Raw genomic sequence first — 20,700 nt, 5'->3', positions numbered from 1 at the left:
TATCATCTCGTCCTTTGGCATTACACATTCAGCACCTTGACACAGTCTCAGTCCTGTGCCACTCCTCCTGGCCAGCCAACAAACACTAGGCCAATGCAAGGATGCTACTGCCCTGCTGACCAACCTCCACCCTGGGAATGGTGAAGGTGAAAGCAAGGACCATGCATCTTTGCAAAGGATGTGGCCGAGTGCAGCCTTCCTCCTTTACCCTTTAATCCCTATTGTTCTGCAGAGCTATTTCATGTACTTGTAAAGACAAAATCAGCCTCTTCATTTCCACCTGACACACTTTCATTTCATTAGTGCTTTCAGATTCGATCGGATTTCTCCGAACGCTCTTCGCCTTGCAGTGCCTGCAATCCTTTTCATCGCGCCACACACAGGAAGCGTATCGACTGCTGCCTCTTTAGTAGCCCCTCATGACTGCTATTTTCCTGCTGTAATGAAGGTGGTTTCTCTTCCACTCTCATCTACAATCATCTATTCACCTCAGTGATGCGTGCGTGAAAAAATGAACCGTTTAGTTCTTAATCCTTTTCAACACGCCCTCTTGAGACGTGCTGGTAAATCTGGAAGTAGCTATTAGCACTTCACCTGTGTCTCCTTATTCTCTCTCTCTCTATCTGTCTCATTATTTCCACTTAAATTAACATACATGTTTGCTTTTTACTTTCATAAAAAATAGCATTTGTAAACTTGCACAGCCGTCGTCTTGCATGGCCTAAGCCTTAAGCCCCTAGATAACAAGCAACTATCCTACTGTCCCTGCTTTGTATTTCTGCTCCTCTCAAAGTCTTTATGTGTGGCTCTGGCCACCCAGGAACCTCAGTGCCTTACATCCCACCAGCCATCCAGCCCTCAGGAGTTTCGCAGAAGTCATCATTGTTGGTGTGCTGCCTATGAGCAAATGTGGTGCATTCAGTTGAGGACGTCTTTCCCAGGGGCAAGTGCAGAATGGGATAACAAAAAACAGGCCCCACATCTCAGAACTTGTCTTTTTTTTTGTAACAAGCTTATGGCAAAGTCTGAGAAGGTGGCTCAAAAATTGGCTTTTGCTTTCAAATCAGAAAATATCCATAGCATGTAACTAGGTGACCCTACGCTGGTGCCCTGCTGGGCTAAATGTCTGTGGTACCACGCAGGGAGGGACACGTTTAACTCACCAGGCTCTGGTTGTCCGGCAGCATAACGATGATCTGTGCATTGTGATCCCAGATCATTCGCCAGAAGTCTTTAGTCGTATGTGGCAGTGGATGTTGGGTTATGATGAACTCGTTACTCCTGTAGTAGCCCTTTTGCAGCAAAACAAACCACACCGTTATTTACTGCTTTCAATAATTTTAAAGCATTAATTTAATCTTTGGGGACACATAATGACCCTATTTCATTTTATTCCACAATATTTTCACACAGACTATAATTTTATAATTCAATTTCCATTTTGCAGAGTACCTGTTATTTTCATTTACTCTAAATCCCAGTATTTGTTTGACTGTATCTCATGGAAATACACATTACATCTAAATGCATCTTGTATTTAATTTTTTTAGGCAACAATCTTTAATAAAACACAGCTAATAGCTTTACATTATGGGGAAGGTGTTAAAATCTCATCTGTTAATACACAGCCATTACATACAGAATTAAGACAATTACAGGCATCTGGTATTTAGCACCTTAGAATTGATTTTACTTTGTAATTAGGTGTTGGCTTCCTCACCATGATATAAGAGGCATTAATGTAATCTGTTCCCTTCATTCCAGGCAGTGGCGCCAAGCCCACTCTAGCACGCTCAGCTATAAGATTAAAAAAAACACAGAGGGGGGAAAAAAAAAAAAAAAGATCAAAGTCTGGTCATGGCACAATGCAGAAAATAAGAATTTCTCAGATGTTAACAAACCAAACAGTGTGCAGCTCCCATCTCCCGCAGGAGCAGGCCAGCACTTTAACTGCGTTAAAGCATTGCCTGCTAACACAGGATATAAAAGAGAATGTGGCACAATATTCCCACAAGGACAAAGTAATTTCAGGAATCAAATTTTACTATAGCAAAGATTTTCACAGCAGGCTGAATTACCAAATAACAGTATATGCAGTGATAACAGGGGATTTCAGGTAATTCTTGACTGTAGTGTTCCATTTGTCTCCAGCAGCACACAAACCCAGCTGATTTATTTTATTTTCCCTACCAGTCCGTAGCACTACCATCGCTCACTCCTCCCAGCTGGAGGGTGAGATAACCTCCAGAGACAAACCCCTTCCCCAACGGGTAACCACCCGGAAGCGTGTGTGTGCTCTTCAGCAGATCTACACTTCTCCCTGCTTGAGGGCTGGGTTCAACGGCATCCTCAAACCAACTGACAGGCTCAAACCGAAATCACTGCAGCTACGTGGCAGTCGTATAGGCTATTTCTGCCCTGTCCACATTTGTTTTTAGAATATAGCTGGATGACTTCCCTTTTTATTAACAAACTTCATGACAGACAGTATCTGTGACATTACTACTTGGTGCTAGCTGGGCTATCATCTGTCCTGTACGTCCTGTACTCTGGGTAACACGATGGGAAGGACGCTGTGCCCATGCACAAATTCATACTGCTTGGCAGCCATGCACAGATTCCATATTAATGACTGTGAAACTGTGGCCTGGGGTACTACATATCCTCAAATCTGGGGAAGGCTCACACGCAGAAGTGGAGCGTAGTAGCTGAATTTCAAACAATTTGTGCCAATCACACTGGGAGATGTCACCTGAGCTGGGAGCATATCAAAGTAATTCTCTCAGTATTCCATGGATTTATCCCCTACCTAATTATTCAAATTCTTAAGCAATTCAAATTAACATTTCACTTGGACACTGTATCTGGCTGACACTGTAACTATCTTCTTTCATTCAGTTGCATCGGGGTAATTCTGAAAGACAAGGCAGCTTGGTCTGAACAAAAGATTACATTTCTCCTTCCTAGTGGCTATGCCTTTTCATGCATAACACCGGGAGAATTCAGTACAAAATGTTATGCTAGGCAGTAATCAAACCAAAGATGTGATCTTACACGGCACAACTGATGAGTTCCTGTTTTTCTCTTTGTTGCAGTCTTTCTGAGCACTGAAGCATTCCACATATTTTGCATTACACTGTGTAACCAGCTGAAAGAGAATAAAGTAGTAAGTCAGTCCTCATAGTGCTCTAAATGAAGAGAGGAGGTTTCTTTGCCAACTCCTGCGAAGATGCAACAGTAGAAGAATAAACTGCATTGTTAAACTTGTTTAAAGTACTCCAGATGCCAATGGAAATCATCCTTTTCACACAACATGTTTAATGGATAAAAAGATCTCTGCAGCTCTCAGCTTCAAAACATCCTGAAAATGAAGTTCCATCAAAATGTACTTTCACAGAACACTACGTTTAGTTATCTTTGAGAATATATTTCAAAGACATGCAGATATGTTCAGTTGGAAGAAGGTCTCAAGGAATAAAAGCTAGCAAAATAAAACAACAACAAAACTTTTATGTTTTCTTCTAAAAGAAAAGCCAGATAATTTCTGCAGAATTTCTTTTTCTGCTAGGCCTTTGGGGAACCCACCATGCCAGCATCTGAGATCTATGGCCATAGGTTACATTCTCTGGGCTGCCAAGTTCATTCTGGGCTGTTCACAGGCACAAAAAAAAAGTCAGAGAGGAAGATTTGTATCTGGATATTCCCCCAGTGTATGGGGAAACTACCAGGGCAAAGAGAGTGAGGGTGGCTTATTATCTCCTGCACTAGCAACTCATTACTCAGCGTAATTTTACTCTAAGATGGTTGAATGTACCAGGGCATGTGTACAAGTTATTTTCTCCCAGCTCTGTGGTAGCAGCAAAAACGACAGAAAGATTTAATAATTGCTGCTGGTCACGTCACAGTTTCAAATACACTCTAAACAAGACAGCACTCAACTCATCTGTGTACCGGCACAAGCCCCAGTAGGAGGTACGGGGTTTCTAAATACCTGTGCAATGTTGGCAGAGAAAGTAATCTCTGAAAATGGCACTTAAGGTATTGAGATTTTGCCAGAAGTCATCTTTATACATATAATTTAGTATTGTTTGTAAAAGTGCATCATTTTTTTTTAATAAGAAATCTTTTTCTCCTGCTGCATTTTGTGTGTGCGTATGTGCACGTGCGCTTGTTTCTTTGATTTAGTAATTAAGCATCTGGAATGTCTTGACTGAGGGGGAAGTACTGAGATTTCTACAAGTGAATTCAGAGAAGCGCCTGTTCATTTTTTTAATAGCTTGGCACCTGGTATAATTTAACAGTTTCAGTTCCTTGGGTAGTTATTAACTGAGTCAGTTTAGCTGTGAAAACAGATGTCACGTATAATCTTCTTATGATACACAGTCTCACAAAATATTTCTAAATGCATTCAAATAAAACGCAATCAGAAAATCTTAGGTTTCAAATAGGAGATCTGGGCCAAAAAATTTACTTTGGCCAGGATGAAAGTAGCTATGACACAGCAGGGAAAAGCAGCAAGCTTAGTTATTAGCAATGAGAAAGGCATATTGTGTTTCCTGGTCTTAAAACATTTTTAATTCTTTGTCTACAGTGCTGAAATAGCAGGTGGTGCTAAGAACCTAATTTCATTTCTTTCTCCATATATATGCATCAGAGCCCCAGTTTGGAGGAAGACTTCCAGCCAAGCTAACCACAGACTCAGGAACATCCAAGTCCCCCTCGGAACAGGGAGACCAGCAGCACGCTCCAAACCAGTGTCCATGTCCCTCTTCTCACTTCCCACTTCAAGAGTGTCAGCGCTGATTTCCAGCAGCATAGCTAAGACCCTTGAGGACCGAACTTCTCTAGATGCTGTGCTAATCAAGTGTGCTGGTTTGGTTCCTTATCTATGACAACTGACAGTCCAGATAGGCCGTATAAAAGAGAGCAGGGAAATTAAGTCCCTCTGGATGGCAGTGATAAGCCCTACCTTGAACTGTTTTTCTAGTCGTGTCTTCCCTCCTATGCCAGGTATGAGGATGCTGTTAACATAACTATGCAGCTGGTTTGCAGACACTTCAGTCTCCTTCCCAAGGATGGCTTCCAACAAGGCATCATGAATAAAAATGTACTGCTCCTAGAAAAACAACAGCACGTCACGTAGGCACTCGGAATAAACTAAACAGCTGGCTTTAACTGAGGGGTAGAGCACACTAAAGGAAAGGGTGTGCAAAACAAGCCACCCATGCAAATACTGCCAAATCCAGAATAAACATTTACAAGTGTAGCATGTACAACTCTGAATAATCAAAAGCAAAATCTGAAGTTTCTGGTCTAGAAAAAGAGAGACGTTCCAGTGTAAAAAATGCTGGTGATGCATTCAATTTTTACAGCAATGTAACTGAAAAATCTATGTTCTTTTTGATTACAACATTAAAATGAACATGGCTTTAAATCCAACCCCGCTGCAATTTTTACCTCTGTCTGGACGAGGTAGTTGCGCTGTGTCCTGATATGTTTCAGGAAACCCAGGACATTAACTGTGCTTTTGTCTTTTATCTGTTGCAGCATACTGTCTATCACAATGTAGGTACCAGTTCTGCCAACACCAGCACTATAGAAAACATAAAAGAAACCCACGTAACACAGCTGGATGAAAGTAAACGTTCACAAGAGCAGAACAGAACTAAGCAAATATTCCTGTTCATAGACTTTAATTTCCCTGCTAGCCCCAACCATACCACTTTCTAAACAAAATATTTTGGTTTTCAGGGAATTTTACCAGGTGTATATTTCCTCTCTTCTATGGGTATCTCTGCACTGCAAGATGAGGACAAACGTAACACAAGCCCTCGTGCCTGTGCCACCAAAGCTGTCTGGCCCCCGCCAGCCAGGGCGGCGAGTACAGGGCTGCTGTGGTCCTGGATTTCACACTCTGTCTGTTCACACGGTCTGACACTTGGCTGTCCTGTCTCCACTGCTGTTGTTACTGGTGTTGGATCCACCCTATGCCAAACTGCTGCTATCCTGGACCACCAAGGTTGCTCCAGGCTGTGGGGCTGCCCTGGTTGGCTTCAGTTTTGAGGTAAAACTTAAACTTCACAGTGGAGCTGTAATCCTGCTCTGGAAAAACAAGTGCTACTAGTACTACAGAAGAGTATAAGAGGGGGCTAATCCTGTGGAGGCAGGGCTTCTTGCAGGGGAGAAGGGTGGTCCTGTGCCCAACAGAGACGGGAACTCTTCAGAGCCTCTCAGTTTCTGCTCAGGAAGGAGCTCTAAACCCCATCATCCTCTCCACTTCGCTATGGTGCTGTACAGCCCCCTCACACACAGTGATGAAGACCACATCCCTTAACTCATTTAAGGGAAATTGTCTGTTGACTGCAAGTGCTGGCGAATGTGAGTGTGGTTCAGTGGCAATTGCATGCCCAGGTGTCTGTGTATTCACATCGTTGGTTGCTGGCAGAGGTGATCCTGCCCTGCCCACACACTGAACAGGCAGGCTACAAACAAGGAACTTCACATCAGCAGCTCAGTATCATGACACAGGGTTTTGTTAATGCAACTGGGAAGCTTTTGCATTGGAGCTGTCTTAAGATGTAGGCAAAGGAAGCTCATGTCTACCTCCACTCCCATGGGGCTAGCACACTCCCTCTGTGTTAATAATGTATGGCGTTCGTCTTAGCTGGCATGTAAGAGCACACACTGTGCCCTGGGGATGCTTGCCACGAAGCAGTTAATCACACCCATCATACCTGCAGTGCACCACCACTGGTCCCATGTCCGGCGTTCTGGCTGCGGAGGATCTCCTAACGAAGGTCAGCACGGGCAGAGCGTACTCCGGCACACCCATGTCAGGCCACTGAGTGTAGTGATACTGAATAACCGTCCTCTCGTTCTGCCGCCCTTTGGGGTTTCCTTTCTGACCCTGCATGCAAAGGGTGCACAGAAAGAAGAGAAGAATTAGGGAAGAGAAGTGTGCAAAGATACTCAATCCTACTGGCTTGCTCAGCTGAAAAAGCGCTGGACTCTTTAACAGAAGAAATCTTTTGTAGCTTTGCCTCCTGCTAGGTGGAGACAGAGATCAAGTTAAAATACATGTGGGAACAGGTAATAACAGCAATAACTGTGACACCAAAGCAGCAGTCAACTTGAGAAAAAGAAATACAGGCTAAACCTTTCACCAGGTTCCTTGTAATCCCGGCTTACTTATTTCCCATCCACCTGCTACTTCAAGCTGCCTGTGCAAATGCTGAGTTTCCCTCCTGTGTGCCTTGCATCCTACACAAGCCAGAAGGCATCTGGATGAGAACAGGGACGGCTTTACTCACCTTTTTCATCTTCGTGTTCCTGACTGTGAAGCGGCGCACAGTGTAGCAGGCATGAATGTTTGTGCTCTTCAGCGTGACGATTATGTTGCCATACTCCTCGCTGTTCTCTGACGGCCAGTACTGATCGCATTTTCTCTGAACAAAGACAGAGTTGGGTGGGTTGGCTAAAGGTGTGTTTACATTTGTGTTTAGAGTTTTTTAAAAAAGTAAAATCATGGCTAGCTGTGTATCCCTCTATTATGTTAGTTATATATATCATCATATATATATCTCAGCTATATATATAATCCCAAACCATTTAAAACCAAATTTCGCCCACGTGATCTGGGGAGGTGGTAAGGTGCTAACAAACTAGAAAATCTCTTACTCTTCCTTTTTCAACAAGGTTTGTGATCATGACAACGATTCCAGTATTTTGTTCCCAAATCATCCTCCAGAAATCTTCAAAGGTAGACTTTAAAGGTCCCTGGGTAGCAATGTAGGCTTTTGCTTTGTTGTAACCCTTCAAAGAAAACCATAATGCCAAGTGAGATGAAAGCAATATCATGGCAGACATATTAATATTTTACAGGTAACAAAGAAAGCTGCCTTTCTCATTCAGAATAGCGAGGAATTTGTAGCAGAATTATCAGATGAAGTTGGGAAACATGACCACTTCACAAGTGACAATTCTTCCTCCTTGTGGAAGGATTCAGAGTTAGAGAAGAATAAACAATTTAAGCAACTTACATCGACATAATTAGCATTAATGTAGTCACTGTGCTTAGAATCTTTTCCTGGTAAAGGCCTTAGCTTCACCCTGCTGTGATCATCTGCAGGATAAAGAACAGAGCAAAGAAGCATTAAGGAAACACAGTGCAGAGCTGCAGGTAAACATCCCATTTCCTAGGATTAGAGTAGCCCTTATTAATACACGGAAGAAACGGGCTTTGGATTGGAGTCAAGGGGGAGCTGGAAGTATCTGTTCTTGGTCATCTGCTTGTGGTAGCAAGTCCTCAGGCTTCACATCCCTTGAAGTATGTGGTTCTTGCTGGGACAACTTCTCTGTAAAGGACACTGGAGCCTCAGGAACAAGATCTCTAGGATCATGCACACCATGGAGTGTGGCGTGATTCAAAGAGCCAGGGCACCCACGGGGCCATGTAACACCACGCGGAGACACCAGCTCAGCTCTCGCAGGCAGTACAGCTGCCTGTGCTTGGCTCAGCGTCTAAGTGTATTGTCCTCCACTTGGTGCTGGGCTCAGACAGCTCTACTGGCTCTGGGAGCTGAGTGAACACCCTCACTTCTTCGCCACACCAAGAGGACCGACTTTAGGTCATGCTCTTTAGCTCCTCTCTTTCTTCCACCCAAATGCTTGACTTCTGGGTTAAATCAGAAAAAAAACCTGCAATCCTTCTCCTGCTTCTAGGCAGCAGCTGGGAGGTGCTTCCAACACACGCAGAGATGAGACACGTGGACTAACTTTAAGCATGAAGAATCTGGTTACAGTTGCCTTCCTTGAACACCAGTGGAAAGAGAGGTTGCTCCAGGGGCAATCTGGAGGACTGAAGTGCCTGCTCCAGTTCTCCTCCAACAGTACTCCTCTCTTTGGGCCTAGAGGGACCAGACATCTATGTCTACAGTCAGAGTTGGGACATCTGCAATGAATTCCCTCACCCAAGGACACACAGCAAGTCTTTCACAGGTCTGGGAATTGGCCCTCAGTCGACACCTTGATTACTTCTGAGAATATGTTAAAGACATACATTTCTTTCCTGTGCCACCAAACCATTTAGATTTACTGCAATGTTTATGAACATTGTGAACTTCTTACCAGTGGCTCTCCATCGTTGTTCCTAAACCACAGTGCTGCATCTGCCACTCGTTCCACATCAGAAAACAATATGGAAAAAGTTAATGCACTTCCATCCCAGACCTGCAATAATTTGCATTCTAGAGCAGAGTCCAGATTTGCAGTTCTCGGTGGAATACAGGCAAAGCCTGCACTGTGCTATAGAGATCACTGTTTGTCCAAGTCATGCTCACAGCTGAAGCAGTTTGAAATGCAGCAGATACATTCTGTAAGATGTAGCACCTTTGGGATTCTAAGGGAATCCCAGGGATCATCAATAAAACTCTTTGCCCCACCATGCACTTCCCTTAGGCCAGTTTTCAGAGATTAGCGGGCAGAAGAGCTTCGATCATCAATTTATCCCAGTTATTCCTGCACAAAATTTGACACCAAACTGATACTTCTAAAACTACGCTTGGAACATCAAGCTGCAAAATATTTTAAATCAGAAGCTGGAGTGAAATCCTGGCCCCAGAGCAGTCACAACATCCACTGCCTTTAGCAGGGAAACGATCTCCCAGCCACACTTTCACATGTTTATTAATTACTGTGCAATAACATAACTTGAAGCCACCTGCCTTTTCCAGTCACACTGCGAGAGGAGAGTGCCTTTTTGGGTTGATTCATTGTGCTTACTTACAGGCTAGGATGTTGATGTATCTGTTCTTGTGCTTGTTGTCGGGGTGGTTGGAATGCTCCGCAGTGATGTTCATGTCAGCTGTACAGCGCTGCACTTCCTAGGCATAAAAATTATTCGAATGGAAAATGTGTCAGTCCAAAAATCTAAGCTTTATCTCCTTTCGCAACAGCTCACAGAAATCATGTTTAAAATATCGATATCTTAATTGCTGGGTTGAATGGAGTCCTTCAGTTGCCCTGTACGATGTGGTCTGCGCAAACGCAGCCGTGTTCACGGCTCCCTGGCTTGCGGTTATGCTCCTCTCCACAGACTTGGTGACAGATGCACTTTGGGCACCCCGAGGGCCAACTGTTCCCTCAGACCAGCAGCCCACCCACTGCATCCCCTGTGATTCCCACTCTGTCCCCTCTTGGGAAGGGGAAGACAGGGAAGAGTCCCTCAAAGGGAAGAATGGCCGGTGCAGTCTAAGAAACTACGCACAAAAATCCAGTTCCACAGAAGCCTTTGACCGCTGGACAACTTATCTGCTTATAACCTCTCAAAAGAGGGTTTCTGACATTTAGGTTTGGTGCTGACCTTTTGTTAGTTCTCTACAGGGAGATGCCTTTTACAAAATATAAATAAAATAGATCTCTGAAGATACCAGCGAGTGCTTTAAATACCACTGCGTGGACACTGATTAACAGCCCACGATACAGTGAAAATGAGAAAAGGTTGCATCCACAAATATATACATTTCCAAAGAAGAAAGAGGCCAGGCTTGCCAAGGTGTTAATGAAGCTAGAAGTGCAGATTTCTGTCTAGTCGAGGCTGTAGGTTAGATACCTCATTCCCATTGACTGTTTTAGTTCTTAACCTACCCCTTACTTACCCTGTCCAACAACAGAATAGAGGGCTACTGAAACGGGGCTATGGAGGGTCTTTTCCCTGACTCTAAAGAAAACCAGCTGTTCCCCTTGGCCAGATTGTCCTAGAGAGTTAGACACTTCAGAGACTGCCTTGCAAACTGAATCACTAGAACTCATGTGCGATACCACCTCCAAGATTTATTTTTTTTGCTATTTAAGCACAATCCTCCTGAAAAAGTTAAACCTCTTTTTATCAGTATTTTCTTTTAAGCACATTTTTGAAAAATATATCAATGTTTGGAGTTTACGAAGTTGTGGAAGATACTCTATTTATTCAAATCTTTCGCAAGTCCCAGAAATCGCACCAAACAACCAATTTTCCCCAAGGATGCAGGGGTAAGCGCCAAATTACTTTGTACTTCAGGCTTTAAAAACAACAGTATAGAACCTGCCTAAGAGGGAAAGTCATTAGGAGCTCACAGCTGCTACAAAGATCACGAGCTAAGTGACAGAGAAGAATTATCAAGAGAAATGCTATACAAACAGCAGATGTAACCGAGTTCAGCATTATGCAGCCATTTCACAAAGGACTTGCATAGCAATTTTGATATCTTTCCCAGCATTTACATTTTAAAAGTGCGAAGTATACTAAAACCTTGAGCATTTTATAGCTTTTATAGCCACATGACACTCCCAAATAGCAATTGCTTCTCTCTCTCCCTCCTTCTCCATAGGGAGAAACATACTACATTCAAGGAGATGAGCTGAGCAAAGACAAAGAGGAATAAAGCAAAACTCTCAGCTGCCCCTAATAGAATTTTCATAGTTCCATTTCTATCACAGAAATGAAAAAAAAAAAAAACACATTAAAGTGTGCGTTTCCCCTAATTCTGCCTGTCAGCTCCAGTAAGCAGGGGACTTCTGATTACACAATGGGCAGGATCAGCTCAGCCTAAGTCATAACTGGAAAAGCAGTATTACTTACATATTTGGATGATTTAATGTAATTTCATTTTACCTTTTTTTTTTTTTTCATTTAGAAATCATATAACATCACTGCTGTACCACTGTAGGTCACTTCTAAAAAATAACCCCCCGCTTCTGAAAAGCCTTACCTCAAACCCTATATCCCTGTATCACTACAAAATTCTTTTTAGAAGTTATTAGCATTGAAATATTTATGCCAAATGCTGTAGAATTTAATATAGATGAATCCAATAAGGTTCTGTGGATAACACTCTAAAAAGTCATAGAATTTAATAGGGAATTACCTCCCTGCTAAAGAATTTTCTCTGACAGTTTAAATACTACATAGTAAATGTATCACTTTCTATTAAATTCTATAGGATTTTTCCATAAGGGAATTGTTGGTGAGGTTAATCATTTTAATTAACCTTTTTATGTTGATGCTGACTGTTTTCTCAACTGTACATGTTCCCAGCTGGCCAATATAAAGTTAATAGAAGAGGAAGATTAAGCTAAGACGGTGAAAAACACAGCAAGGGAAAAGAAGGTCTGACGCTGTGAGAGCTGATCATCTGAAAATGGCTTTTCTTAACACATAACGCTCTAAATGATTTTAATACTCTAGAAAGCTGCTGTAATGGTGGATTCCTATGTCTGCACACTGCGAAAGCACAGCAAAAGGAGACTGTTCATGAAAAGCTTCCCTCTTGCCAATGCACCTTAACTACTTTTGTCGTCTTAAAAACCAACGTAGAACAATAAAAAGCCATTTCGACTTCAGCCCTCCCCCTCAGTCCAGGACACAACCAATGCTTTGGGACACTGAGGTTGTCCAAAGAGAAGGGGCATGAGGACCTCCTCTGGCTCCATGTTGGCCACCGACAATGTTTGGCTGTGCTGCACAGATGGACGGGGTTGAGAGCAGAGGGCAGTTATCCACGCTCTCTCACCTTCCCAGGTTCATCTCTCCAAATTCTAACAGCAAATTACTAAACCACAGGCTCACTCCACCAGGCACTAAGGCGTAAGTTAACATTCCTTTGTTATTAAAGTCAAGGCGGTTGTCTTTCATCAATGCACAAAACGCTGCAAGAAGACAAGACTAGTTGCAGCCTGTTATCTGTGCCTCTGTTTAGGGTATTATGTACCCTTTGGCAGAAGAGGACAGCCTGGTGTTAATAAATATCACCCTGGAGAAAGTTTCAAAAAGTCACCATCTTAATTATGCCATTTTACCACATTTATGTCTATTACATGTTTACTTTCCCAGCATTTTCTATTGTTTATGCAATGAACACCCTGGGATTTCTAAATCTTACTGGCTACCAAGTCCTTCATTTGCATTTAAAACATCACTGTGGTTATATAATTATTATTACAACTGAAGTTCGGAGGCAGGCCACTGGGTCAGGTCTGATCCCAGGCTGCTCATTACAGCCTAAACAAACTCCTCCCCAATTAGCACAAAACTGCTACCGGCAGCTTAGAGGAGGACAGATAGCGTCCGTATCACCACATCCATAATTCATCCACAAACTCTTCAGCTGTAGAGTATTTTCTTTGGCTCTCTTTAGTCCCACTTAGTCTTTTCCACTGGTTTTGACGGCAGCTGGCCAGCATGCTGCTGCTCCATATGTTTAACTTTGCAGAACGCATTACTGTCCAAAGATGAATGGATATAGGCTCTTATTCTGTTCTTTCAACTTATCATTGACAACCCAAGAAACCAAAGTACAAGGTTTCAATTGACCGTTAGTTACTGTAAAAAGTGTGCTAGTCTACACTATTATGGCTAATTTACCTTTTAATTATATTGTCCATGCTAATGTTAATTGGAATTTGATACACCCAGGTTTAACGACCCATTTTCATTGCCTTTCTGAAACAAGTACAGATTAGTTTCTTCTAAACTTCAAAGAATTTCCATTTAAGTGTAAAATCAAACTGCTCCAGTGTCTTGCTGGCAATATAAGGTTCTGAGCAAGATTTTTTGCTACAGTGGCTGAGCAGGAACTCGGTCTCTTGATTTGGCCTTACGCAGTGCTGCTGTTGTTTCCCATTACCCTGGTCTGATGTCCTAGCAGGGGCTGAACTGTGAAAACCTATGAATAGCAATGAGGAGGAATCACCAACAAAGAGAATATCCTAATCTGAAGGACTAAATTAGAGAAGATCCACAGCTCTGTTTTGATATTATTGTGATATTTTTCAGCATGAAAGCAGCTAGTTCATCCACCTCAAAAATATTTTTTCATCTGTTATTTTAATCCCAAATTAGAGAATTCTGTGGTAGTGCTCTTGCTGTTTGTTTTATCATAGCAAACACGAAGTCGGCATACCAACAGAGACAGCAGATAGTATTTGAAGCTATCCCACAGGAATAGTGTAGATTTTTGCAATAACTTAGCACTAGTATAAACTCTCCAACGGCACTCCAGAGAGAGGTGAGCTGGGGACAGCCTAGAAAGAAGGGGAAAATAAACAAACCAAAAGGTCTCAACATAAGAATAATAGTGGAGGAATAATGAATAGATAGCTAAAAATTCTTGATGGTGGAGGACTGCTTGCTTGTGGTACCCTGCCCTTCATTAGGCAGGGAGGTGTCAGAGCCTGACTGAAGCCTTGCCTTGCCGGCATGGGGCTATGGCTCCTCCAAGTGAGGCTTCCAGGCAGAAATTTTGGGTATGGCTGCGGTACTATGGTTAGTAATGGACAGCCCAGATATCTGAACTTCTTCTCTTGATTCTCTTCAACTAAATCTCTTAATTCACAATGCCATTTTCTTAGGGTAGGTCAAGCGGTATGATAAGAATTGAGGACTCCACAAAGACCCTCTTCTGCAGCAATCCTTCGTCCTCCACCTTCACAGCGCTGCTTCCCTTTGGTTTCAGCACAGCAACGCACAGGCTGAGAATGCCTCTAATTATGGCAATTTTGGGCCAGGGTTATAAAACATTTCCCAGTGCAGTAATGTCTGCTAGCAGCATGCTTTTGAAATGGCATCTTTCTGCTGCCAAATTCCTTCGTGTAGGTGCAGTTATAAGCATGTGTCTGGTGTAAGCTATGTCTAATCTGTAAGAGATGCCAGTATAACTACACAGTGTTTTTAGTGTCTCAAGAAATGTGCAAAGTGTGGCGTTATCTGTCTTCAATGCAGCCCTTCGCTAGAGAATAACATTCTGAGGTCACCGGTTAAAAAGAGCTACTGATCCCTGCCCCGAGCAGCAGCAGCCATGAGAATAACGCTAGCAAATCCCTGCCACATCACTGAAGATATAGATTTATGTTATTTTCTTACATTTCAGGACATTTAGAAGAAGGTGCCACTGGAGTATAAAGATATTTTCAATTTATGTGATGAGGGACCTAGACAGCCTGCCTCCAAGTTCAGCGAGCCTGTTCAGACTCCAAATTGGCAATGAATCATTACACTCACACAGCCACAGGCAGGAGAGGTCTGCAGAGATTGCATTCACCCACTCTAATCGCTCCCGCAGCAGCACTGACCAACCCACTCCAGAATGAGGGAGGTGGGAAATAAAATTGTCTGAGCGCAGAAATCCAAATACTGCATTATACTATAAAAATTCACAGTTAGCTTTGGGGACGGAAGGTGATTTCTTGGCTTAGTGTTCCTTTCTTAGAGCAAAAGGACATAACTGCTCAAAAAAACTTACTGTGTTATTCCAGTAACCGGCCAGGGGGAGGGAGTGAAAAGCTTTACTGTGGGAGGTGGCACTTCACACTGGTTTTGATACAAGAATTTGGAGGGCATATGCCCTATATAGTCAGGTTATCAGGGGAACAGAAGATGACAAATATGACATTAGTTTTTAAAATGAGATCCAGAAGGGATTTTGGGCACTACAGCCCACTAAATCTGAGTTCTCTGTGGGGCAAACTGCTAGACGCTGTAATAAACAGCAGAGCTTGTGAATGCCTCTAATGCACTGTGGGGAGATCCCTGAAGAAATCCATAGGTAAGAACAGTCTGGAAGATAACGGCATATTTGGATTTCCAAAATGGTTGTGAAAAGGCCTCTCAGAAAACATTATTTAAAATATTTATCTGTCTTGGAGTGAAAGGAAAACTCACCTTGTATACTAACAGGATAAAGGTGGGACTCACCGCCTAGGAATTGCTGGTGTTCAGATTTCACCAGTGGGACCTTACGGGGACCTAATCTATTCATAAATGGACTGCAGAGGAGATAAAGTGTGTTTATGACACAAAATTATTCAAGATAATTAGAACAAAAACCGTTTGTGAAGGGAAGCAGAACAATCTCGCAGTACCGAGTGGCTGAGTGATAAAATGGCAAATGAAATTCAATGTTGATAAATGCAAAGTGATGTACTTGGGAAAAACAACCCTAACTACACATACATACTGACAGGTTCCCAATTTGCTATTGCCATTCAGTGACGAGACCTCGGGGTCACAGCTGATCGTTTTCTGGAGGTGTCAGCTGAGTGGCTTAGTAGTTGGCAAAAAACAAATAGTATGTTAGGAAGGAGGAAAGTAATAGAAAACCAAACAAAATGTCACTGTGCTCCTGCAGAACTCTGCAGTAAACCCACTCATTTAATACTGTGCACAGTTTTGCTCTTCCCATCTCAAAAAGAATAACGTAAAGGAAGGAAAAATGGTACAGAGAGAACAAGTCACCATGAGTCTAGAATGGCTTCTTCAAACGAACAAATTAAATAGTTTAGACTCCTTCAGATTTGAAAATAGATGTTTAAGGGGGAATATGGGGGAGGCAGAGAATCATGTGGGGCACCTAAGCAGACAGGGACTTTGTAATGCAAAAGTTAAAAGCAAAGGAAGTCTGTTCTTGTGGAACAGATTGTAGAATTCATTGCCATGGGATGCTTTAGACACCAGAAGTCTAAAAGAGTTCAAGAGGCAAACAAATTTGTGGAAGAAAGATCTATCAAAGACTATTAGACATAAAGATGCCAAGAAAATCTCTGGCTAGACAGGGAGCAGATATAATCTCTGGCTCAGGAAGCCTCTCAGTCTCTGCTTGGTCTTGCTACCAAGCCCTGCCCCAGTGCTGCCCTGTAAAAACGTGGTACCTCGCACTCTATGCCAGAGCAAGAGGGTGCTGGAGGTGCCTGAGAGCAAGCCAAAAACCTCCGTGAACTTTTTTCAGTATTAGGTTGAACAAATTCCAAGGTGGAAAACAAAGTTATCTCAGAGATCAGTACTGGCAATGCAGCTTCATGGACTTTATTTAAAAAGTTATTTGTTGTTCAGCATTAAATTGGGCCTTAAATTCCTAGTTTATATAAAAAATTGAAAATTCATAGGACTCAAAGGAAATCTTAACAATTCAGTATACACAAGAAAGCCCAGCTATCATCAGACAATAAAGCTGGCTACTTGCACTACGATTACCCAAAGGGAATAAGGATTCATTTTGGATGTACTTTTCAAGGAAAGATTTGCGAGTTCAAACTCTGCTTTTCCTCTGCACATAAAACGCTTCCTAAGCACATTCACAAAATATTTAGCTGTAATTACAGCTCATTTTAAGAGGAGGAGGGAGCATTCACACAATTTACTTTCAAAGGAATCTTCTTCATATAAAAGCCAACTCACTACAACCCCACAACATGCTGCCAAAAACACAAGAAGAGACTTACACCAAATCTAGCAACAGACAAATGGAGAACGTTTACCTTCTATACTGGGCAGAGTGTGTGTGTGCCTAGCTTGGTCTTTCCTTGCACAGGCTCCACCATAAAACCTCCTGCCACAGAAATTTCTGAAGAGATTTTTGATCTTTGTTTCCTTTAAAAAAAAAATCCCATGCACTAGCATTTTTTGGGAAGTTTTATTTATTCTGTAGTATTGATCACATTTTTTTTCCCAGCATCTCCTTGCCATCCTCTTCCCTCTTCTTTTTAGATGTAAAAAGTAGATTTTTTTTTTTTTGTAAAAAGCTCATGTGACTGCCGAACCTAATACCTCTTTTCAGAAGATCCCCAAGGATGAAGGGGTTTGGAGGTACGTTATTGACGCATACTGCCCAGTCTCTCAGCATGTGATCCAGATCAGGTATCAGCACACAATCCTATTTCTGCTAAAGCAGCAAGACCTCATGACAAGAAGTTCATGCTGCTTTTATGTTGTTACGTGCAGGAACGGCAACAGGTTAGAAAGGTGTGGGCAGACAATGTCTGATCCTGGACAAAGTCAGCTGGCACAGTGGCAAGCTGCTAACGTATTTGAAACAAATTTGAGTGTGCATTATGGATTTGCACCCACCCTCCACTTAGCATGATGTGGCCATGCACCCACGGCTAGCAGCCCTGTAACAGCAGATTTTCTGTTTCAGCAGGAGTCCTACTGCTTCTCCATAAAATGTTAGCTAATTCTTCACTCTAGCTGGCAGATTAATTCCAGCACATACACCATGGCTGGATCTGACCAGATGTGAGAAGCTACACCACTAGCTGCTTTCAATAGCTGCTGTATAAATGTAACCTCAGGCTCCTCTATCCCTCAGCCACTTTCAAAACTGAGATTCTGATCTCTGAGTCTGTTCAGGCACTTGAGAAACGTTTTACCTACAGGGTCTGTGAAAAAAACTGGGTTTCGTTCTTATGTCCCATCACTGTGAACCATAAGGAAGACAATCAGGCCCATGAGGCATCGGCAGGGCAGTACATAAGTATATGAGGGAGCCGAAGGGTTTATCCCAGAGAGCAATCATCTTGTTCCTATCCCTTCTCCTTTCTCTAGGAGGAGATTTCATTTACTCGTTAGGAAGCTGAGCCCTCAACTATGGAGAAATACATCTGGAGTAGCTATACTGACTTCAAAGGAGATGCTCCAAATTTTAAGCTAGCACGGAGAACAGAATTTGGCTTGTGCAGTGCAGTCGGTGGAGTTTAACTTCCCTTCAGAGGGGACCCTGCACCCCCCAGAACAGGACTAATTGGCCAAAGCCATCTCTCTGGCTGCCACAGCATGGCACTCACAGCAGGGAGCTCCAGGAGGAAGGGAAAAAATAGGGCTATTAGAGCAGTGTTTTTCTTTGCTAAAACACGTGCAGAAGGTGTCCAACATTTGTTAATAGCAGTGATTTTGCGACAGCTGAAGCAAAGCCTGCTTAAAGCCAGATCAAGTTTACAGATGTGTTGCTGATTATTTTGAATAATTAAATGGTGTAAAACCCAGCTGTGATGAATAGCACTGGGGTCGCAATTCATAAATAATTGAGAAGAGTGAGTCGCATTTGATCATCCTGATCAAGTTCTGCTCTCTGGAGAATGAATGTTTGTCCTGAATACCATCAACATTGTTAAATGCCTCAATATTCCTGCTCAGCCATCCAGCCAGCAGTCAATTGAACTAAATCACTTTAACACCTTACACATTTGCCTTCCTCATGAATACAAAATGTTTCTAACTTACACAATGGGTTTTGGCCATCAGACAAAGCAGCCACTCTTTATAGACAGTAACCAAACAGCAACAATAAATGCTTTAAATGATCCCATTAAAAACAATTCCTGCATACAGTCTTGTCTTTAGTGCAGTAAGCGAAGAAGCTGTAGATATTAGCCCACCTTTTTTAGTTCATTGCCTGGTTTGTAAGCAGAGCTGCCTCTCTGATTCACACGCAGCACACACACACACGCCTCCTTTTGCTGGTGGGGATGCCAGTAGCACAGCTCCATGCAATTTCCTAGGGCTCCTCCTGCTTCTCAATACTTTCGCAAGTTCAGCAGTGACTGTGATTAGACTGAATGAATGAAATGCCTAAAAACCAGCCAGAGAATACCAGCTACTCTTTCCTGGCTGAACAGAGCATGAACGATGACTCCGGGACCTGACCCAGAGTTTGGGTTTTCATAAAAGACCAAATTCTACCACTCTTACTCACAGTGAGCATTATTTTACTCTTTTTGGGCTACTCAGGGGGTATGTGACTTCTCAGTGTGACTAAGAGGAGCAACTTCTGGGCCAACAAGAGCAAGATAATCTGCAGATGATAAGAAAAGCCTCAAGTTGAAAACAACTGCTTGTATCTTCATGTTGTTCCTGGGGGATTGCAGGCAGCTTTTCCTATTTAACAAAAACCTAGGACTATCCCCCCTTAAGAGCACCAAATCTGTGGTGGTTAGAAAGCATCTGTAAATGTCCAGTCCCACACTGCTCATATGTGGTGGCAAATTGCTATTTCCATCTCTCTTCTGCTACATTTGAGCATTGCATTTACCTGCCATGACAGCATCACACAGATATCATACAGTCCCTAGCTATTAATACACAATTAACTTTAGAAAAACAACATTTTATTGGTGGATCATTAAATCCTACCTCAAAGTCTTCTGAGAACCCATGCTGGTTATTAGAATACAGCTCACTGATGTGTTTAACAAACTGCTTGACCGGAATTGCTTCCATATCATCTGTAGAAAGAAAGAGATATTCAGAGCTGTTATTTGTCTCATACATAAAACTTCAGGAGAGAAAGTCTTCACTCAGTATCACTTTGATATGAGTTCCCAGGGGCTGAGCTAGTTCAATATGCGATAATAAGAAATCTTGATGAATCTGGCCAATTTTGAAGTAAACTCTTCATATTATATTTCTTATTCTAAGCACTGCAGTTATGAATACTGAGAGTTTATTCCCCATGATGATAATTTACAAAGTCCAATTGAAGTTCAAGGATTGTTTAGGTCTTGTTTGCAGTTCGAAGATGGCTGTGGAAGAGGCCTCCTCTCCTTCCACATTGTATAAAAAGAACAGAAGAGACCCAAAATATGAAAGTACAGTTGACAGTTGCCCCCAGAAAGTTTTTACCAGACGGACAGGCTTTTCTCCTGAAAATTACTATCTTTTTCCTTTTTACACAGAATCCAAATGGACTTATCACGAAACAATCTCTGAGCAAAAGAACAGGCAACGCAACCGCCACACTAATTTGAGTTCTCTCTCATGCCAGACACTGTTCATAACATTGAATATGTATTCCACTGGACCATTTGTTCTTGCTCAGCACAGTGCAAATTCCACCCAATATACCAATAAATCACCCACAGATGTTCTCTTAAAAGAAATAAGTCAAAGGCTTGAAT

General features: G+C 42.4%; 1 protein-coding gene across 1 annotated transcript in view; it reads right to left on the bottom strand.

Moving 5' to 3' along the window:
• The window catches only part of PTPRG (protein tyrosine phosphatase receptor type G), a 401,938-nt gene that overhangs the window by 7,443 nt on the left and 373,795 nt on the right, over positions 1–20,700 (bottom strand). Inside the window, exons 15-25 of the mRNA XM_086755857.1 lie at positions 19,937–20,028; positions 9,785–9,881; positions 8,040–8,122; positions 7,678–7,812; positions 7,311–7,445; positions 6,735–6,907; positions 5,458–5,593; positions 4,970–5,116; positions 3,055–3,148; positions 1,721–1,797; positions 1,164–1,292 (exon numbers count right to left, since the gene is read on the bottom strand). Of these exons, the coding sequence (XP_086611983.1) occupies positions 1,164–1,292; positions 1,721–1,797; positions 3,055–3,148; positions 4,970–5,116; positions 5,458–5,593; positions 6,735–6,907; positions 7,311–7,445; positions 7,678–7,812; positions 8,040–8,122; positions 9,785–9,881; positions 19,937–20,028 (1,298 nt within the window). The remainder of the gene's footprint in view (positions 1–1,163; positions 1,293–1,720; positions 1,798–3,054; positions 3,149–4,969; positions 5,117–5,457; positions 5,594–6,734; positions 6,908–7,310; positions 7,446–7,677; positions 7,813–8,039; positions 8,123–9,784; positions 9,882–19,936; positions 20,029–20,700) is intronic.

Source organism: Chlamydotis macqueenii, chromosome 10, assembly GCF_036417535.1.
Source record: "Chlamydotis macqueenii isolate bChlMac1 chromosome 10, bChlMac1.mat, whole genome shotgun sequence".
Classification (NCBI taxonomy): domain Eukaryota; kingdom Metazoa; phylum Chordata; class Aves; order Otidiformes; family Otididae; genus Chlamydotis; species Chlamydotis macqueenii.
The sequence above is the reverse complement of the archived record's forward strand: the minus strand, read 5'-3'. Positions and strand labels throughout refer to the sequence as shown.